This window comes from Ornithorhynchus anatinus, chromosome 4 (genome assembly GCF_004115215.2).
Source record: "Ornithorhynchus anatinus isolate Pmale09 chromosome 4, mOrnAna1.pri.v4, whole genome shotgun sequence".
Classification (NCBI taxonomy): Eukaryota; Metazoa; Chordata; class Mammalia; order Monotremata; family Ornithorhynchidae; genus Ornithorhynchus; species Ornithorhynchus anatinus.
The window spans coordinates 125,981,980-126,001,954 of record NC_041731.1 but is presented as its reverse complement, the minus strand read 5'-3'; the positions used below and the strand labels follow the sequence as shown (position 1 = coordinate 126,001,954).

The following is a 19,975-nucleotide window of genomic DNA, read 5'->3' as shown; positions in this document are numbered from 1 at the left end:
AGTCCGTGGGGTCGACTGAGCACTAACCGTGTGCAGAGCACACTGCGTTAAGCCCCTAGGAGAGAACAGAGCTTGGGAAGCAGTGTGGCCTAGTGGAAAGGGCACGGGCCTAGGAGCCGGAGGACCCGGGTTCTAATCCCAGATCTCTGTGCCCATCAAAGCTACAGAGCGGGTCACCTAAAACAGTTACACGGGGCCTCATTTTCAAAACCTGTAACAATAATAATAATAATAATAATAATAATAATAACAGAAATTATGGTATTTGTTGAGCCCTTTCTGTGAGTCGGTGCTATGTATTGAGCGCTTACTTTGTGCAGAGCACTGTACTGAGCACTGGGGAGAGAACAGTTCACCAGGGTTGGTGTTCAGGTTCCCAGCCCACAGTGAGCTTACCTGTGCCAAGCACTGTGCTAAGCATGGAGGTAGGTACAAGATCGTCAGGGTGGTCACAGCCCGTGTCATACACGGGGCTCGGAGTCTCAGGACAGGTATTTTATCACCATTTTACAGAGGAGGAACCGGAGGCGCAGAGAATAATAACGTTGGTATTTGTTAAGCGCTTACTATGTGCCGAGCACCGTTCTAAGCGCTGGGGTAGATACAGGGTCATCGGGTTGTCCCGCGTGAGGCTCACGGTCTTCGTCCCCGTTTTCCCGATGAGGTAGCTGAGGCCCAGAGAAGTGAAGCGACTCGCCCGCAGTCACACAGCTGACAAGTGGCAGAGCCGGGAGTCGAACTCATGACCTCTGACTCCCAAAGCCCGGGCTCTTTCCACCGAGCCACCGTGAGAAGTGAAGTGACGGGTCTTAGCTCACACGGCGGGCAACTCTGGGATTAGAACCCAGGTCCTCTGACTCCCAGATTTCTCGCCCAGCATTTGGCTCACGCATTAAAGCTGAAACATAGCTGCCAGTTGTAGTTGAAATTCAATTAATGGGTTGATTCACTCTTTCTGGCCTTTGTGAGGCACAGTTCAACCTTTTAGCAATTTATTTCAAAGATAGTTCCCTAAACTCAAAAGAGACTGTGGCAGCCCAAGTGCTACGTGGTAATAGTAATAATTGTGGCACTTATTAAGCGCTTACTGTGCGTAGATGCTGTACTAAGCGTTGGGGTGGATACAGGCAGATCGGGTCGGACACAGTTCCTGTCCCGCGTGAGCCTCCCAGTCACTCCGTTTTATTGATGAGGGAACCGAGACCCAGAGAAGTGAAGTGACTTGCCCAAGGTCACACAGCAGACAGATGGCGGAGCGAGGATTAGAACCCATGACCTTCCGACTCCCGAGCCCGTGCTCTGTCCACTACTCCATGGTAGGAAGTGGGCATGAGGAGCGGTGTCCTTTAGTGGAAAGAACATTGACTTGGGGAGTCTAGAGACCTAGATTCTAATTCTGACTTCTGCCAGTCATCTGCGAGAAGCAGCGTGGCTCAGTGGAAAGAGCCCGGGCTTGGGAGTCAGAGGTCATGGGTTCTAATCCCGGCTCTGCCAATTGTCAACTGTATGACTGTGGGCGAGTCACTTCACTTCTCTGGGCCTCAGTTACCTCATCTGTAAAATGGGGATGAAGACTGTGAGCCTCACATCCTGATTACCCTGTATCTGCCCCAGCGCTTAGAACAGTGCTCTGCACATAGTAAGCGCTTAACAAATACCAACATTATTATCTGATCTGTGACCTTGGGCAAGTCATTCACTTCTCTGTGCCACAGTGTCCTCTTTCTTGTATGAGCACTTCACTTTCGGGCTTGGGAGTCAGAGGTCACGGATTCTAATCCCGACTCCACCGCTAGTCATCTAATAATAATAATAATAATGTTGGTATTTGTTAAGCGCTTACTATGTGCCGAGCACTGTTCTAAGCGCTGGGGTAGACACAGGGGAATCAGGTTGTCCCACGTGGGGCTCACAGTCTTCATCCCCATTTTACAGATGAGGGAACTGAGGCACCGAGAAGTGAAGTGACTTGCCCAGAGTCACACAGCTGACAAGTGGCCGAGCCGGGATTTGAACCCATGACCTCTGACTCCAAAGCCCGCACTCTTTCCACTGAGCCACGCTGCTTCTCTGTGTGACCTTGGGCAAGTCACTTAACTTCTCCGTGCCTCAGTTACCTCATCTGTAAAATGGGGATTAAAAAAAAAAACTGTGAGCCCCACGTGGGACAACCTGATCACCTTGTATCCCCCAGCGCTTAGAACAGTGCTTTGCACATAGTAAGCACTTAACAAATACCACAATTTATTTATTTATTCCTTGTTCTCCTTCCTACTTAAACTTTGAGCCCAGTGTGGAACAGGAACTTTGTCCATCCTGATTAACTTATTTCTACCCCAGCGCTCAGTACAGTACTTGGCACGTAATAAATGCTTAAATAATAATAATAACAGACTCAAAATGGCCTTCGATCTTATTCCGAGAGAGAATGAGCAGTTCAGAGCCTTTGAATATTCTGGATATTAAATTTGTTGCGGCGTAGTGGATAGAGCAGAATAGCTCAGTGGCGAGAGCACGGGCTTGGGAGTCAAAGGTCATGGGTTCTAATCCCGGCTCCACCCCTTGTCTGCTGTGTGACCTTGGGCAAGTCACTTAACTTCTCTGGGCCTCGGTTACCTCATCTGTGAAATAGGGATTGAGACTGTAAGCCCTACATGGGACAACCTGATTACTTTGTATTTACTCCAGCACTTAGAACAGCGCTTGGCACAAAGTAAGTGCTTAACAAATACCATAACAATAATAATAATAATGATAAAACACAGGCCTGGGAGTCAGAAGGTCATGGGTTCTAATCCCAGATCTGCCGTTTGTCTGCTTTGTGACCTTGGACAGGTCACTTAATGTCTCTGTGCCTCAGTTACCTCATCTGTAAAATGGGGATTGAAACCGTGAGCCCCACGTTAGACAGGGACTGTGTCCGACCTGATTTGTTGTATCCACCCCAGCGCTTAGCACAGTGCCTGGTGCATAGTAAGTATTTAACAGATACCGTAATTATTATTATTACAATATCATTTAACTCTCCAGCTGTCGAATTTTACGATGGTTTAATCCACTTGAGAATTATTTGACTTTTTTATAAAACAGAATGAATAATATTATCACAAGTTTTCCCCGAACCGTTGCTCAAATTTTACACGGACTCCTGATGCGTGCTATTTGGAGAAGGCTCAACCTCCAGAAGGGTAGCAGGGTACTGTTAAACTGGCCCACTGATTTTATCTGCACAATCAGTGCTTCGGAGTATTTCCACGGGGTGATTGAATTTGTCATTCCACCCCTAGGAGCAGTTGTTACACGGCCCAAAATGCTTTTGGGCTACTCTGTGATTTGCACAATAAATTTATATTTGTTGCCCAAAGGTCAGCCGTATTAGCGCCGTATAGTTAATGTAAGCAGATGTCTAGGCCAGGTTGAGTAGAATAAAATCATTTTCTGGGAGTAATAATGTGTGATTTTTCCTCAGCTCTCTTTATCGTTCCATTAGACCTGATTGAGACCACGAACATTTCCTGTGATAGTAAAACAATTCTGAATGTTGCTTCTATTCATTAGATCTAGGACAGAGCCTGTAAAGTATGACAGTTGGTTCTTTATTTATTCTTTATTACTCTATAACAATGTATTTTATTGCTACCCATAGTCATCCTTTATTAAAGTCAAAAGATTGTAGAATAGTATTGATTTTCATTGTTTCAGCTTTATGTGCCTGCCATGTACAGGCATTTATGATACGATGATGAATTATTTGAACCACATTCTAACCTTTGGTTCCATTGATTTTGTTATCGTACGTTTATTGTAATGAAACCCAAATAATTCATCAGTCATCATTTTAAACAGATTTTGCTTTGGGATTTTTTTTTTAAGAACTAATAGAGAGTTTACATTGAAGAAGGATTTCTACCTTCGAATTTATTTTTGAAAGTGAATTTCCCACCTTTAAACCGGATCGATCGTAAAGCATTAGTGGGACCTCATTTGAAAATAAGGCTTATAACTAATTACAGAGTAGCCCAAAAGCCCAGATATTGCAAATTCTAAAACAAGGATTCACCTCCTTCTGGCCTATTACCCCAAGAGTTGGAAAACCATTTTGGGTAAAAACGGTATTTGGGATATTCGGAATGACCGCCTTGAAGTCTAAGCGCCTTGTCGGTAAATACTTAATATTTTGGCCTCTGCCTTCTATTGCTTTATGAGTTGTTATTTTTAGCCTCAAGTGTCACTAACCCTGCCCTGTTTTGCCAGCACAGCTGAAGATGTAGAAAGAGGTATTCATTGAAATGAGCCTTTAGACTCCTTTAACTCAAGACTGTAAGCTCATTGTGGGCAAGGAGCGTGTCCGTTATATTGATAAATTGAATTCTCCCAAGTGCTTAGTACAGTGCTTGGCACACAGCGTTCAATAAATGTGATCGACTCACTGACAGACTGAGGACTGGGCTGTGAATGATCACCCCAAAAAGTGAAATTGCTCTTCAGTTGGGAACTTGGATGCCAAGCAGCATGGCTTAGTGGAAAGAGCCCAGGCCTGGGAGACAGAGGACCTGGGTTCTAATTCCGACTCCTCCGTTCATCTGCTGGGTGAAGGAAGAGAAGTCGCTTCACTTCTCTGGGCCTCAGTTCCTTCGTCTGCAAAATGGGGTTTCAGAAACTGTTCTCCTTCCCACTTAGACCGTGAACCCCAGGTAGGACCTGATTATCTTGTATCTGCCCCAGCGCTTCATACAGTGCTTGGCACATAGTAAGCGCATAACAAATACTATTCTTAGTAATGATAATAATGACATTAGCAGTGATAGTATTAGATTAGATTGTGAACCTCATGTTTCCAGCCTGATGATCTGGTATTGATTCCAGTGTTTGGCACATAATAATAATGTTGGTATTTGTTAAGCGCTTACTATGTGCAGACCACTGTTCTAAGCGCTGGGGTAGATACAGGGTAATCGGGTTGTCCTACGTGAGGCTCACAGTCTTAATCCCCATTTTACAGATGAGGTCACTGAGGCACAGAGAAATTCAGTGACTTGCCCACAGTCACACAGCTGACAAGTGGCAGATCCGGGATTCGAACCCGTGACCTCTGACTCCCAAGCCCGGGCTCTTTCCACTGAGCCGCGCTGCTCCATAGTAAGCACTTAACAAATACCACAGTTATGATTAATGTCCCATTTGGAGGAGTGAGGCGAAGAGTAGGTGGAACTTGTAGAGGCAGGTGCCAGCAGGGTGGGACTTCACGCATTCGGCCCTGCAGTAGGATTTATTGAGCGCTGTGTGCAGAGCACTGTACTAAACGCTTGGAACAATACAGCAATAGAGACAATCCCTGCCCAAGATGAGCTCACAGTCTGGAAGAGGGAGATATCAGTGCAGGTAAACAGGGGTCAATACAAATAAAGAGAATTATCGATAGTACATATATACTATCAATATGCCCTAATGAGAGCTCACCTCCTCCAGGAGGCCTTCCCAGACTGAGTTCCCCTTTCCCTCTGCTCCCCCTCCCCCCCACCCTCTGCTCCTCCCCCTTCCCTTCCCCTCAGCACTGTGCTCATTTGTATGTATTATTTATTATCTTATTTATTTTGTTAATGAGGTATGTATCCCCTTGATTCTATTTATCTTAATGATGTTGTTTTGTCTTATTCTGTTTCGCTCTGCCGTCCGTCTCCCGCGTTTAGACTGTGAGCCCGTCATCGGGCAGGGGTCGTCTCTATCTGTTGCCGATTTGTACGTTCCAAGCGCTTCGTACAGTGCTCTGCACAGAGTAAGCGCTCAATAAATACTATTGAATATATACATAAGTGCTGGGGGCGGGGAGACGGGTGACGCAGAAGGGAGGGAGAGCTGAGGAAAAGGGGGCTCAGTCTGGGAAAGCCTCTTGGAGGAGGTGAGCTCTCAGTAGGGCTTTGAAGGGCGATTGTTTGGCGGGTTTCATTCATTCATTCAATAGTATTTACTGAGCGCTTACTATGTGCAGAGCACTGTACGAAGCGCTCGGAATGTATAATGCGGATTTGAGGAGGGAGGGCGTTCGAGGCCAGAGGTAGGACTTGGGCCAGGGGTCGACGGCGGGACAGGCGTGAACGGGGGACGGTGAGGAGGTGAGCGGCAGCAGAGGGGCGGAGTGTGCGGGCTGGGCTGGAGAAGGAGAGAAGGGAGGTGAGGTGTGACAGGCCAAATGTGAAGACTTAATGGACCCGGTTTCACCCACTCGAGAGCTTTTCACCCACTCGAGAGCTCCTGGCTCTCTGCTCCCCTCTTGGGAAGTCCTTAGGTCTTGTGAGGAATGTGGGGTGAGGATGGGGAAGCAGTATGGCCTAGTAGAAAGAGCACGGGCCTGAGAGGCAGAGGACCTGGGTTCTAATCTATTCTAAGTTCTCTGTGTGTATGTGTATGTTCAACATTCAGTAGTATTCAATAGTATTTGTGTTCAACATTCAATAGTATTCAATAGTATTTATTGAGCGCTTACTATGTGCAGAGCACTGGACTGAGCGCTTGGAATGTTCAATTCGGCAACAGATAGAGACCATCCCTGCCCAACGACGGGCTCACAGTCTAAAAGGGGGAGACGGACGGACAGAAACAAGACAACTTAATCACGATAAATAGAATCAAGGGGATGGACACCTCATTAACAAAATAGGGTGTATGTTTTTAATCGGTATTTAATGATAATGGTAATAATGGTACTTGTTAAGCGCTTACTATGTGCCAAGCACTGTTCTAAGCGCTGAGGTAGATACAGGTTGATCAGGTTGGACGGCAGTCCCTGTCCCACATGGGGCTCACACTCTTAATCTCCATTTTACAGATGAGGTAATTGAAGCCAGAGAAGTGAAGCGAGTGGCCCAAGGTCACACAGCAGACATGTGGCAGAGCTGGGAGTAGAACCAGGTCCTTCCGACTCCCGGGCCCCTGCTCTGTCCACTAAACCATGCTGCTGTTTTGAGTGTCTACTGGGTGCTAGGCACTGTACTAAGCGCTGGGGTAGATACGAGGTAGTCATGTTGGACACAGTCCCTGTCCCGCCTGGATCTCACAGTTTTCATTTCCATTTTACAGATTAGATAACTGAGGCCCAGAGAAGTGAAGTACTTGCCCAAGGTCACACAGCAGACACATGGTGGAGCCAAAGTACTCACCCAAGCACTTAATACATTGCTCTGCACACAGTAAGTGCTCAAGAAATGCCACTGATCGATTGATAATCCCAGTTCCAGGACCTGTGTGAACCTAGGCAAGTCACTCAACTTCTCTGAGCCTCAATCATCCCATCTGTAAAACGGAGATTAAATCCAGCTCCTTCCTACTTGGACTGTGAGCCCCTCATGGGACAGAGACTGTGCCCAACCTGATTAACGCATCTCTACCCCAGAACTTAAAACAGTGCTTGGCACATAGTAAGTGCTTAACAAGTACCATTTAAAGAAAAAAAAGAAAGTAGTGGAGCTGGGATTCGAAGGGACCAGGTCTTTTGACTCTAAGGTCCCGTGCTCCCCCCCAGACTGTGAGCCCGTTGTGGGCAGGGTTTGTCTCTATTGCTGTATTGACTTTTATTCATTCGTTCATTCAATCATATATATTGAGCGCTTACTGTGTGCGGAGCACTGTACTAAACACGCGTGGCTTAGTGGCAAGAGCACAGGCTTGGGAGTCAGAGGACATGGGCTCTAATCCCTGCTCTGCCATCGTCTGCTGTGTGACTTTGGGGAAGCCACTTCACTTCTCTGTGCCTCAGTTACCTCGTCTGTAAAATGGGGATGAAGACTGTGAGCCTCACGTGGGACAAACTGATTACCTTGTATCTACTCTAGCGCTTAGAACAGTGCCTGGCACAGAGTAAATGCTTAACAAATACCATAATTATTATTATTATTACAGTTGGGCAACAAATAGAGACAATCCCTACCCAACAATGGACTCACAGTCTCGAAGGGGGGAGACAGACAACAAAACAAAGCAAGTAGATACTGCTTAGTACAGTGCTCTGCACACAGTAAGTGCTCAATAAATCCGATTGAATGAATGAACACACGAGGCCTATGAGATCATGAAAATCTGATCGACAAATTTACGGCTGGCCGACTCGGTGGAGCCCAAGAGGGCGGGGAGGACGGCCATGACCCTGGAGCTGGGAAGGCGGAGGAGGGATCTGGGATTTGGGCCTCTGACTTTCCAGACTACCCACCCGCCGAGAGACTGGGACGTGTAATTAGCGGGGTTTCTGGGGACCCACCAGCATTAACCTGAAAAGAGGAAGCAAGGAAGGGGGGACTTGGCATCTCGTGATGAGAGGCAAGTGATTTCTCACACCAGATTAGTTCACTCAGATAACCATTTTTCTCGGCCACTCTTGCGCCGCTGCCTAGAGTGACGTAAGGCAGAGGTGGATGGGGATCCTGATTGACAGTAATAATAAAAATGATAATAATTACAGTTTTTGTTAAGAGCTTACAATGAGCCAAGGACTGTTCTAATCACTGGAGTAGATACAGGGTTGTCCCTCGTGGGGCTCACAGTCTTAAACCCCATTTTACAGATGAGGTAACAGGGACAGAGAAGTTAAGTGGCTTGTCCAAGGTCACACAGCGGACAGGTAGCAGAGCTGGGATTAGAACCTTCGTCCTCTGACTCCCAAACCCGGGCTCTTTCCACTAGGCCACGTTGCTGCTAATTGGCCCCCAGCTCAGGGGCTTTAGCCTAAACATCACTGTTTGGAAACAAAGGTCCCGGGGGAGGGGAAAGATGGACCTCGTTTACGTGTTAATTAATCAGTCAATCAGTGGTATTTATCGAATGCAGGGAATGTGTCTGTTGATTGTTATACTCTCCCAAGCGCTTAGTACAGTGCTCTGCACACAGTAAGCTTGGCACATAGTAAGTGCTTAACAAGTACCATAATTATTATTACTGAGTATTAGTAAGCACTCAATAAATACAAATGATTGATTGAGCACTTACTATGGGCAGAGCACCATACTAAGCGCTTGGGAGAGTGCAATATAATAATAATGGTATTTGTTAAGGGCTTACTACATGCCGGGTCCTCTACTAAGCGCTGGGGTGGGTACAAGCAAATCAGGTAGGACACAGTCCCTGTCCCACGTGGGGCTCACAATGTCAAATTACCATTTTCCAGGTGAAGTAAAGTGACTTCGAAGCCCTTCATCCCCTCGCCCCCTCCTACCTCACCTCCCTTCTCTCCTTCTCCAGCCCAGCCCGCACACTCTGCTCCTCTGCCGCCGCTCACCTCCTCACCGTCCCTCGTTCTCACCTGTCCCACCGTCGACCCCTCGCCCACATCCTACCGCTGTCCCGGAACGCCCTCCCTCCTCACCTCCGCCAAACTAACTCTCTTCCCCTCTTCAAAGCCCTACTGAGAGCTCACCTCCTCCGGGAGGCCTTCCCACACTGAGCCCTCCCTTTCCCTCTGCTCCTCCTCCCCTCCCCATTCTCTTCTCCCACCTACTGCTCTACCCCCTTCCCCTCCCACAGCACTTGTGTATATTTGTACATATTTATTACTCTATTTTATTAATGATGTGTACCTATGATTCTATTTATTGTGATGCTGTTGATGCCTGTTTACTTGTTTTGTTTTGTTGTCTGTCTCCCCCTTCTAGCTTGTGAGCCCGTTGTTGGGTAGGGATTGTCTCTATCTGTTGCCAGCTCGTACTTTCCAAGTGCTTAGTAAAATGCTGTGCACACAGTAAGCGCTCAATAAATATGATTGAATGAACTCGCCCAAGGTCATACAGCCGGCATGTGGCAGAGCCGGGATTAGAACCCATGACCTACTGACTCCCAGGCCCGGGCTCTAACCACTACACCATGTTGCTTCCCCAGAATATGACAGTCAACAGACACATTCCCCGTCCCCAAAGAGCACCTCTCCTCCAAGATGCCTTCCCTGACTAAACCCTCCTTTCCCCTACTCCCTTCCTCTTCGGCATCTCTCTTGCCCTTGGAATTGTATCCTTTATTCCCCCCACCCTCGGCCCCGCAGCACTTATGTCCATATTTGTCATTTATTTTAATGCCTGCGAGCTCCTGCTATTGTATTCTCCCAACCACTTAGTACTGTGCTCTGCACCCATTAAGGGCTCGATAAATTCGACGGGCTGATTGATTTGATAAAAGATGGTGAATTTTTTCCGTGACATTACTTATGTGCTTACTGTGTGGCAGGCACTGTTCTAAGCGGTACGTAGGTGGAAGCTAATCAGGTGGGCACACTCCGTGTCCCACATGGGGCTCAATCTGAATCCCCAGTTTACAGATGCAGTAACTGAGATGAAGTGCGGGAATCCTGTGATAATGTGCTCTGGGAAAGGGATTCCCCAGGGAGGGAGGGGTTTTGATGATGGATTTCTAGTCAGTCACTCAGTTGTATTTACTGAGCACTTACCCTGTGCAGAGCACTGTACAGAGCGCTTGGGAGAATACAGTCTAACAATATAACAGATACATTCCCTGCCCACATCGAGCTTTCAGTCTAGAGGGCAGCGGTTTTTACTTCTGTAGCAAATGAAGACCACAGAGCTGGAGATGGAGATGGGAGATGGATTTGAGTAATAAAAATAATAATAATGATAATGATAATTGTATTTGTTAAGCGCTCATTATGTGCCAAACACAGCTCTAAGCACTGAGGCAGAAACAAGGTAATCCCCCCTATTAGACTGTAAGCCCGTCGATGGGCAGGGACTGTCTCGTTCTGTTGCCGATTTGTACGTTCCAAGCGCTTAGTACAGTGCTCTGCACATAGTAAGCGTTCAATAAATACTATTGAATGAACGAATGACAAGGTAATCAGGCTGTCCCACGTGGGGCTCACAGTCTTAATCCCCATTTTACAGATGAGGACACTGAGGCACAGCGAAGTTAAGTGACTTGCCCAAAGTCTCAGAGCTGATAAATGGCAGAGACGGGATAAGAACCCACAACCTCTGACTGCCAAGCCCGTGCTCTTTCCACTAAGCCAGGCTACAATCAATCAGTCCGTCGTATTTATTGAGCGTTCACTGCGTGCAGAGCACGCTTTACTAAGCTCTGGGGGAAGTGGAATAGAAGAATATAACAGACATGTTCCCTGCCCACTATAAACTCACAGGGTGATGCAGCAGGGAAGCTATTCCAGAACCAAGGTTTCACCGGACACCGCCCGGCAGGATCTAGTCACGGCTGTGTTCCTGCCCCTTCAAGAGAATTGGTTCGCTGAGGGGATTCCAGATCAGCATTCATTCATTCAATAGTATTTATTGAGCACTTACTATGTGCGGAGCACTGTACTGAGCGCTTGGAATGTACAAATCGGCAACAGTTAGAGACAGTCCCTGCCCTTTGACGGGCTTACAGTCTAATCGGGGGAGACGGACAGACAAAAACAACAGCAATAAATAGAATCAAGGGGATGTACACCTCATTAACAAAATAAATAGGGTAATTAAAAAAATATATGCAACATTGAGCGGACAAGCACGGTGCTGAGGGGAGGGGAAGGGAGAGGGAGAGGAGCAGAGGGAAAGGGGGGGAAAAGGAGCCTAGCTGAGGGGAGGTGAAGGGGGGAGTAGAGGCAGCAGAGGGAAAAGGGGAAGCTCACTGTCGGAAGGCCTCTTGGAGGAGGTGAGCTCTCAGTAGGGCTTTGAAGAGGGGAAGAGAATGAGTTTGGCGGAGGTGAGGAGGGAGGGCGTTCCAGGACCGACCAAGACGTGGCCCGGTGGTCGACGGCGGGAAAGGCGTGAACGGGGGAAGGTGAGGAGGTGGGCGGTAGAGGAGCGGAGCGTGCGGGGTGGGTGGTAGAAAGAGAGAAGGGAGGTGAGGTAGGAGGGGGCGAGGTGATGGACAGCCTTGAAGCCCAGAGTGAGAAGTTTTTGTTTTTGCGGAGGTCGATAGGCAACCACTGGAGGTTTTTAAGAAGGGGAGTGACGGGCCCAGAGCGTTTCTGCGGGAAGATGAGCCGGGCAGCGGAATGAAGAATAGACTGGAGCGGGGAGAGAGAGGAGGAAGGGAGATCGGAGAGAAGGCTGACACAATAATCCAGTCGGGATATTAAGAGAGCATTCCAGTCAGTCATTCAGTCAGCGGTATTTACTGAGCACTTACTGTGGGCAGAGCACTCTACTAAGCACTTGGGAGCATAGTGGCTAGAGCACGGGCATGGGAGTCAGAGGTCATGGGTTCTAATCCCAGTTCCGCCACTTGTCTGCTGTGTGACCCTAGGCAAGTCACTTTACTTCAGCGTGGCTCAGTGGATAGAGCACAGGCTTGGGAGCCAGAGCTCATGGGTTCGAATCCCGGCTCTGCCATCTGTCAGCTGTGTGACTGTGGGCAAGTCACTTAACTTCTCTGGGCCTCAGTTACCTCATCTGTAAAATGGGGATTAACTGTGAGCCTCTCGTGGGACAACCTGATTACCCTGTATCTACCCCAATGCTTAGAACAGTGCTCTGCACACAGTAAGCGCTTAACAAATACCAACATTATTATTATTATTATTCTCTGTGCCTCAGTTCCCTCATCTGTAAAATGGGGATAATAATAATAATAATAATGTTGGTATTTGTTAAGCGCTTACTATGTGCCGAGCACTGTTCTAAGCGCTGGGGTAGACAGGGGAATCAGGTGGTCCCACGTGGGGCTCACAGTCTTAATCCCCATTTTACAGATGAGAGAACTGAGCACAGAGAAGTTAAGTGACTTGCCCACAGTCACACAGCCGACAAGTGGCAGAGCTGTGATTCGAACTCATGAACCCTGACTCCAAAGCCCGTGCTCTTTCCACTGAGCCACGGATGAAGACTGTGAGCCTCACGTGGGACAACCTGATTACCCTGTATCTACTCCAGCGCTTAGAACAGTGCTCTGCACATAGTAAGCGCTTAAATACCAAAATCATTATTATTATTATCATTTATTATTATTATTATTCTCTGGACCTCAGTTACCTGTAAAATGGAGATTGAGACTATGAGCCCTACTTGGGACAGGGACTGCATCCAACCCGATTTGCTTGTATCTACCCCAGCGCTTTGTACAGTGCCCGGCACATTGTGTTTCACAGATACCAAGATTATTATTACTATTATTAGAAATAGTGCAAGCCTACAAGTCAAGGGCCTAAAGGAATTTTGAGTCAACAAAAAAGTAGTGGGGACGGGGAGGGAGGGCAGGAGGAATTTTAGTCCAACTCGAAAATCTCTGAACCCATCTGGAATTTTTATCATGCTCTTGATTGCTGTCATTAAATTCATCATCACTCTGACACTGGTGAATGAGGAAAATAATGGTGGAAATCTTGTGGCCTGATTGATTTTTTCAGGATGCCCGCAAGACTGATCGCACACTTTGTTATGTTGCATTAGCGTCTGCCTCTCCCTGACACAATTCTTAAATCTGCTTCTGTTTCTTCCCCAGTTTGAACAAGAAAATCAGCGACTTGTGGGTGAAATGAATAGCTTGTTTGACGAAGTGAGGTACGTTTCTTTTATTCGTTAGCCTATGACCCGGAGCGTAGCATATCCAGCGCACTTTATTTGCGGGCCATTAAGGGAGAAATGCAAAATGTCTGTAACAGCGTTTCCTTAAGAAATGAATGTAGTGGGAGACTCTGTGCTTGTTTACTGCATTTAGCTCCCTAAAGATGCTGAAAACCTAAATTAAATCCCAGGGGCAAATCAACTGTCAGTTGACAGTAATGGCGTGACAGCAGCGAATTGTCCTTTTTCTAACACTTTTTCACCGCTCCGTTGCTGCCCCTTCAAAAAGATCGTTTTGTTGAAGGGATTCCAGATGAGCATCCCATAAGCATCCTTTCCCGCTCCACTGGATGGAAATGATCTTGCTTCATAAAGTTGCCAAGATCTGTCCCTCCCCGTCTGCCAAATCCACTAAATCCCCACGCCCCTTCCCCGCCATCCCAAGTCTTCCAGCCGGGCACAGTGCCCCAGCTAAAATCGTTTCCTCTTCCTCGGTTCCAATCCCAACACTCCCTCCTCTCCCCACCTCCACCTGGAGTCTCCATTCCGAAGCCCGGCCTGAGTCTCTTCCCCATTTTTTACCCTCTTGGTGATTTTTGTCCATCACCAGAAAGAAAATCTGACTTTTTCTTTTTCTCCACGGAGTAAAAATATTAGCTCATCTGTCCATCTTCTGGGATTCCATCTGTCCATCTGTCAATCTTTTGGGATAACCTAACCCTCGGTCCCGCCGATCCCTCCGTCAACCCTGGGCCACGTCCTCCCGCGGTCCTGGAATGCCCTCCCTCCTCACCTCTGACAGTCTAATTCTCTTCCCCCTTCAAATCCCTATTTAAAGCTCACCTCCTCCAAGAGGCCTTCCAAGACTGAGCTCCCCCCTTTTTCCCTCTGCTCCCTCTACCCCCCCTACACCTCTCCGCAGCTAAACCCTCTTCTCCCCCCTTTCCCTCTCCCGTCCCACCCCCTCAGCATTGTACTCGTCCGCTCAACTGTATATATCTCTATCACCCTATTTATTTTGTTTATTTTGTTTAATGAGATGTACATCACCCTGATTCTATTTAGTTGCCATTGTTTTTATGAGATGTTCTTCCCCTTGACTCTATTCATTGCCACTGTTCTTGTCTGCCTGTCTCCCCCGATTAGACCGTAAGCCCGTCAAAGGGCAGGGACCGTCTCTATCTGTTACCGACTTGTATATTCCAAGCGCTTAGTACAGTGCTCTGCACATAGTAAGCGCTCAATAAATACTATTGAATGAATTAATTCAATCAACGAGTGGCACGTTGTGGGTGGAGAACACGCCTACCAACTCTGTTACATTACACTGTCCCAAGCACATGGTAGAGTGCTTGGCACACAGTAATCACTCAATAAAAAGCATTGATTGATTGGTAGTTATTGAGCGTTTGCTGTGGGGAGAATGCTGTGCTAAGTGCTTGGGAAAGTACAGTACAGTAGAGTTGGACGGTATGAAGCTTACAGCCTCAGCTATCCCCAGTGAATGAACTCTCTCTGTACATCTGATGATTCTCGAGGGGCATGAAAAGTTAATGCACGTGGAATATCCCTCACACCCTTTAAAATCAAGAACTGTTGGAAATAGAACTGTGTGAAAACAAGCGAGAATGTCTCCAGTGGTTGTCCATCCACCTCCACATCAAACAGGAACTCCTCACCATTGGCTTTAAAGTGGTCAATCACCTTGCCTCCTCCTACCTCACCTCGCTACTCTCCTACTATAACCCAGGCCAGACCTTCTCACTGGACCTCGATCTTGTTTTTTTCGCCACCGACCTCTAGCCCACGTCCTGCCTCTGGCCTGGAACGCCCACCCTGTCCACGTCTGACAGACAGTTACTCTCCCCCCATCCTCCCTTATTAAAAGCCCATCTCCTCCAAGAGGCCTTCCCTGACTAAGCTCCCCTTTCCTCTTCTCCCACTCCCTTTTGCGTCATCCTGACTTATTCCCTTTATTCATCCCCCCTCCCAGCCTCACAGCACTAATGTCCATATCTGTAATATATTCATTTATTTTAATATCTGTCTCTCCCTCTAGAACATTGTGGGCATGGAATGTGTCTCTTTATCGTTATACCGTACTCTTCCAAGAGCTTAGTACAGTGTTCTGCACCCATTAAGCATTCAATAAATACACTTGACTGACTGACTACAGCTTCAGTGTGGTCAGAGTATGACTGTCTTCCCCTGTGGACTTAGAAGCATGTTTCAAAATGAGTCCCGTTTCTGAAAGGAAAGCTTGAATGGTTTTGGTGGTTTGTGGAAAAAAAGGCCTAGTAAAGACATTAAATGTCAGGTTAGTTTAGGGTCAGTCTTGTCAATGCCAGGATTTTAGGCAGTCACTCATTCAGTCATATTTATTGAGCACTTACTGTGTGCAGAGAGCACTCAAGCGCTAGGGAAGTACAATTCAGCAACAGATAGCGACAATCCCTGCCCACAAAGGGCTCACAGTTAAATCCGTGGTATTTATTGAGGGCTTACTGTGTAGAACACTCTTCTAAAATGAAAAGAGAAGAAGGGAAAGATATATTCTTTTGGTCCCATCCACTGTCTTTCTTTGTTTAACGTCCCCTTCCTCTGACCTCAGGAAGTTTTCATTCCTTCGGGCCGACAGGGACAATTTCAGTAAAAATGTAGAAATGCATAAATGCTGAGAAAGTCATTTCATTTTGTCTCAGTGTCATTCTGGGTGAATTGTTCCACCGTAGTCGTAGCCTGAAAATGTCTACACTGAAATGCGAGAGAAATGATGACACGGGAATGTACAATAATATCTGTCCTTTTCTATTTCCATAAAGGCAAATTGAAGGAAAAGTGGTGGAGATATCCAGACTTCAAGAGATTTTCACAGAAAAAGTTATGCAACAGGTAAAAATATTGTGGCTTAAGGGTGACAAGCAGTAATTAATGTTTTATTTATTTTTTATTCAAATCATCTTTACTGTAGGCTATGTACTGTCAGAGCCAATACTAATTAGTTAAGTACTTTGAAGGTAAAAGCGGTAAATATAATTACCCTCAAGCAAAACGTCATTGGAAGGTAGTAATTAAAGCAGAAGTGCATCTTGGAATCCAAGGGTGGATCGAGAGGCTTGATTCATTTTTACAGTGCTCTGCACATAGTAAGCGCTCAATAAATGCAATTGAATGAATGAATTCATTTTATGGAGAATAGTTTAAGGTTTAGGCTCAAGAAAAAGGACTCAGGCGTAAAACCTGGATCTCATGTCATCGGGGTTTTTTGACTTGCCAAAATTCTGAAATTTCGAACTCATCGAATGACAAGCAGTTCAGATTTAGCTTGAAGTTCAGGCTGATAAATTAGGGATAATAATAATGACTGTGGTTTTTGCTGAACACTTACTATGTGCCAGGCCATGTACTAACTGTTGGAGTAGATACAGGGTAATGAGGTTGGACATAGTCTCTGCCCTCTGCGGGGCTCAAGTCGAAGCAGGAGGGAGAACTGGTATTGAATCCCCATTTGACACACAAGGACACTAGGCATAGAGCAGATAAGTGGCTTGCCCAAGGTCACACAGCAGGTAAGTGGCAGATCTGGGATTGGAACCCGGGTCCTCTGACTCCAGTAGGCGTAAACCACACGTTTCAGCTTTTTCCAGCTAATGCTCAGAAATTTCAGCCATAAAAATGACTGAAAACCTCAATCTGATTAAATTCATTAAGGTAGTGAGTCAGTTGTTGCAATCCCCATGCGAGTCAGGCACTGGCTCCAACCTAATTAACTTGTCTCTATCCTAGTGCTTAGAACAGTGTTTGACCCATAAGAAGCACTTAACAAGTACATAAAAAATCCCTTTTTCAGCAGCTCAATCTTCCCCTTCTCTGCCCTCTCCATTTTTCCTTTCCTCCTCCTCTTCCCTTCCCCAGCCCACTTCCTTGCCCTCTCCCTATCTCTTCTCTTCCTCCCCCCTCATTCCTCCCCTCTTTCTCTCTCCCACTCCTCTTCCCCTTTCTCCCCCTCCTCAGCTCTCTCCTTCTGTCTCCCCTGGTCTCCTTCGTCTGTGCTCCCCTTCTTCTTTCTCCCCTAATCATCTGCCTCTACCTCCCCTTGTTCTTACACCCCCAGATCACCTTCTTATACCTCCCTGTCTCCTTTCTTCTCTCCTAATTACCTGCCTCTACCTCCCCTTCTTCTTTCTCCCCTGAGTCACCTTCCTCTGCCTCTCCTTCTTCTCTTTTTCCCCCCCAATCACTTTCCTCTACCACCCCTTCTTCTCTTTCTCCCCCAATCTCCTTCCTCCAAGTCCCCTTCTCCATCTTTCTCCCCCTAATCACCTTCCTCCACCTCCCAGTCTCCTTCCTTCTCTCCCAATCACCTGTCTCTACCTCCCCTTCTTTGCTTTCTCCCCCAATCACCTGCCTCCACTTCCCCTTCTCCTTCTAAACACCTTCCTCTATCTCCCCTTGTCCTTCTCTCTCTCCCCTCAATCACCTTCCTCCACCTCCCCTTCTCCTTCCCCCTCTTCCCGCACCCCGCCGTCTGTCTGCCTCCCCTCCTCCTCATCCAATACCACTGACTCCAGGGCTGTTTATCAAGGGGAGAAGAGGGAAAGGGGGTTGGATCAAGGGAGAGTTGGGCCACATCAATATTTTTTTCATTGGTATTCGTTAAGAGCTTACTATGGGCCAGGCCCTGTACTAAGCGCTGGGTTAGAAGGAGTAAGGTTGGACACAGTCCCTGTCCCTCATGGGGCTCACAGTCATAATTCCTGTTTTACAGGTGAGTTAACTGAGGCACAGTGAAGTGACTTGCCCAGCATCACAGAGCAGACAAGGGGCAGAGCTGGGTTAAGAACCCAAGTCCTTCTGACTCCTAGGCCCCTGCTCTATCCACGAGGCCACGCTACCCCTCAATCCCCTCCCAAATCCAAATGGTAAAAAGCCACAGAGCCACTCACCTTCTCACCCACCCATCCTTCGCATCTTTCTCTTCCCTGTTTCTTGCTCCTCTTCCTTCCCCTCATTTCCTTTTATGTGTCCTTTTCAGTTTTCCTTATGTTCTGCTCTCCAAAGAATTAATTTTGTCCTGGGTCTTACTCCTTTTCATTCTTTCCCCACCTCTTTCCTCCTGGCCAATTTAGCGTTATTTTTATTTCTCTTACCTACAGAGTCACTTCTGCTGTATCCCAGGGGTGTGGTCTTGAAGAGTGAGTTAAGGGATAATTGGGACATAGGAACCAGTGATTCAGTGGAAACTAGTGCGTCGGGGAGTAGGGGGTTCGAAGACATTACCCAACTGACTTTTTATATATCAATTCCTGTATTACTCATTCAGTGTATGTATCGAGCTCTTACTGTGTGCAGAGCAGTGTAGTAAGTGCTCGGAAACTACAGTTCGGCAACAAACAGAGACAATCCCTACCCAGGAACGGGCTGACAGTCTAGAAGGGGGGAGACAGAACACAAAACAAAAGACTCCTTTGCACCCTTGTCACTTATTGGAATTTTATCGTATCAGCTACTGTAAAGTTGTGAAAACACCAAGTACGGTACAGTGTCATAAAACTGAGGCAGAAGCTGAGAAGTCTAGCAGCATCATGCTCTGACCAGTCAATCAATCAGTGATTTTTATTGAGCACGTACAGTTGCCAGAGCACTGTATTAAGCACTTGGGAGGGTACAATGTAACAGAGTTGGTAGACACGTTCCTTGCCCACTAGGAATTTACCAGTTCCACATCCATGGACATGACCGTTTCTTCCTACCCCATATCTACTTTTTGTTGTTGTTGTTGTTTTAAAGTATTTATTAAGCGCTTTCTGTCTGTCAAGCATTGTTCTAAGCGGCTGAGAAGCAGCATAGCGTAGTGGATAGAGCACAGGCCTGGGAGTCAGGTCATGGGTTCTAATCCTACTGAGAGCTCAACTTCTCCAGGAGGACTTCCCAGATTGAGCCCTCCCTTTCCCTCTGCTCCTCCTCCCCTCCCCATTCCCCGTACTCCCTCCCTCTGCTCTATCCCCTTCCCCTCCCCTCAGCACTTGTGCATATTCGTATATCTTATTTATTACTCTATTTATTTTGTTAATGATGTGTATATGATTCTATTTATCTTGATGATATTGACGCCATACTACTTGTTTTCTTTTGTTTTGCTGTCTGTCTCCCCCGTTTAAACTGTGAGCCCGTTGTTGGGCAGGGATTGTCTCTACCTGTTGCCAAATTATACATTCCAAGCGCGTAGTACAGTGCTCTGCACATAGTAGGCGCTCAATAAATGCGATTGAATGAATGAATGAATCCTGGCTCTGCCACTTGCCTGCTGTGTGTGTGACCCTGGGCAAGTCACTTTACTTCCCTGTGCCTCAGTTCCCTCATCTGTAAAATGGGGATTGAGACTTTGAGCCCCCTGGGACAGGGACTGTGTCCAACCCGATTTGCTTGTGTCCATCCCACCGCTTAGTACAGTGCTTGGCAAGTAGTAAGCACTTAACAAA

General features: G+C 47.0%; 1 protein-coding gene across 1 annotated transcript in view; it reads left to right on the top strand.

Moving 5' to 3' along the window:
* The window catches only part of STX18 (syntaxin 18), a 145,463-nt gene that overhangs the window by 119,734 nt on the left and 5,754 nt on the right, over positions 1 to 19,975 (top strand). The window contains exons 8-9 of the mRNA XM_029063092.2: positions 13,432 to 13,490; positions 16,316 to 16,385. Coding sequence (XP_028918925.1) covers positions 13,432 to 13,490; positions 16,316 to 16,385 — 129 coding nt within the window. The remainder of the gene's footprint in view (positions 1 to 13,431; positions 13,491 to 16,315; positions 16,386 to 19,975) is intronic.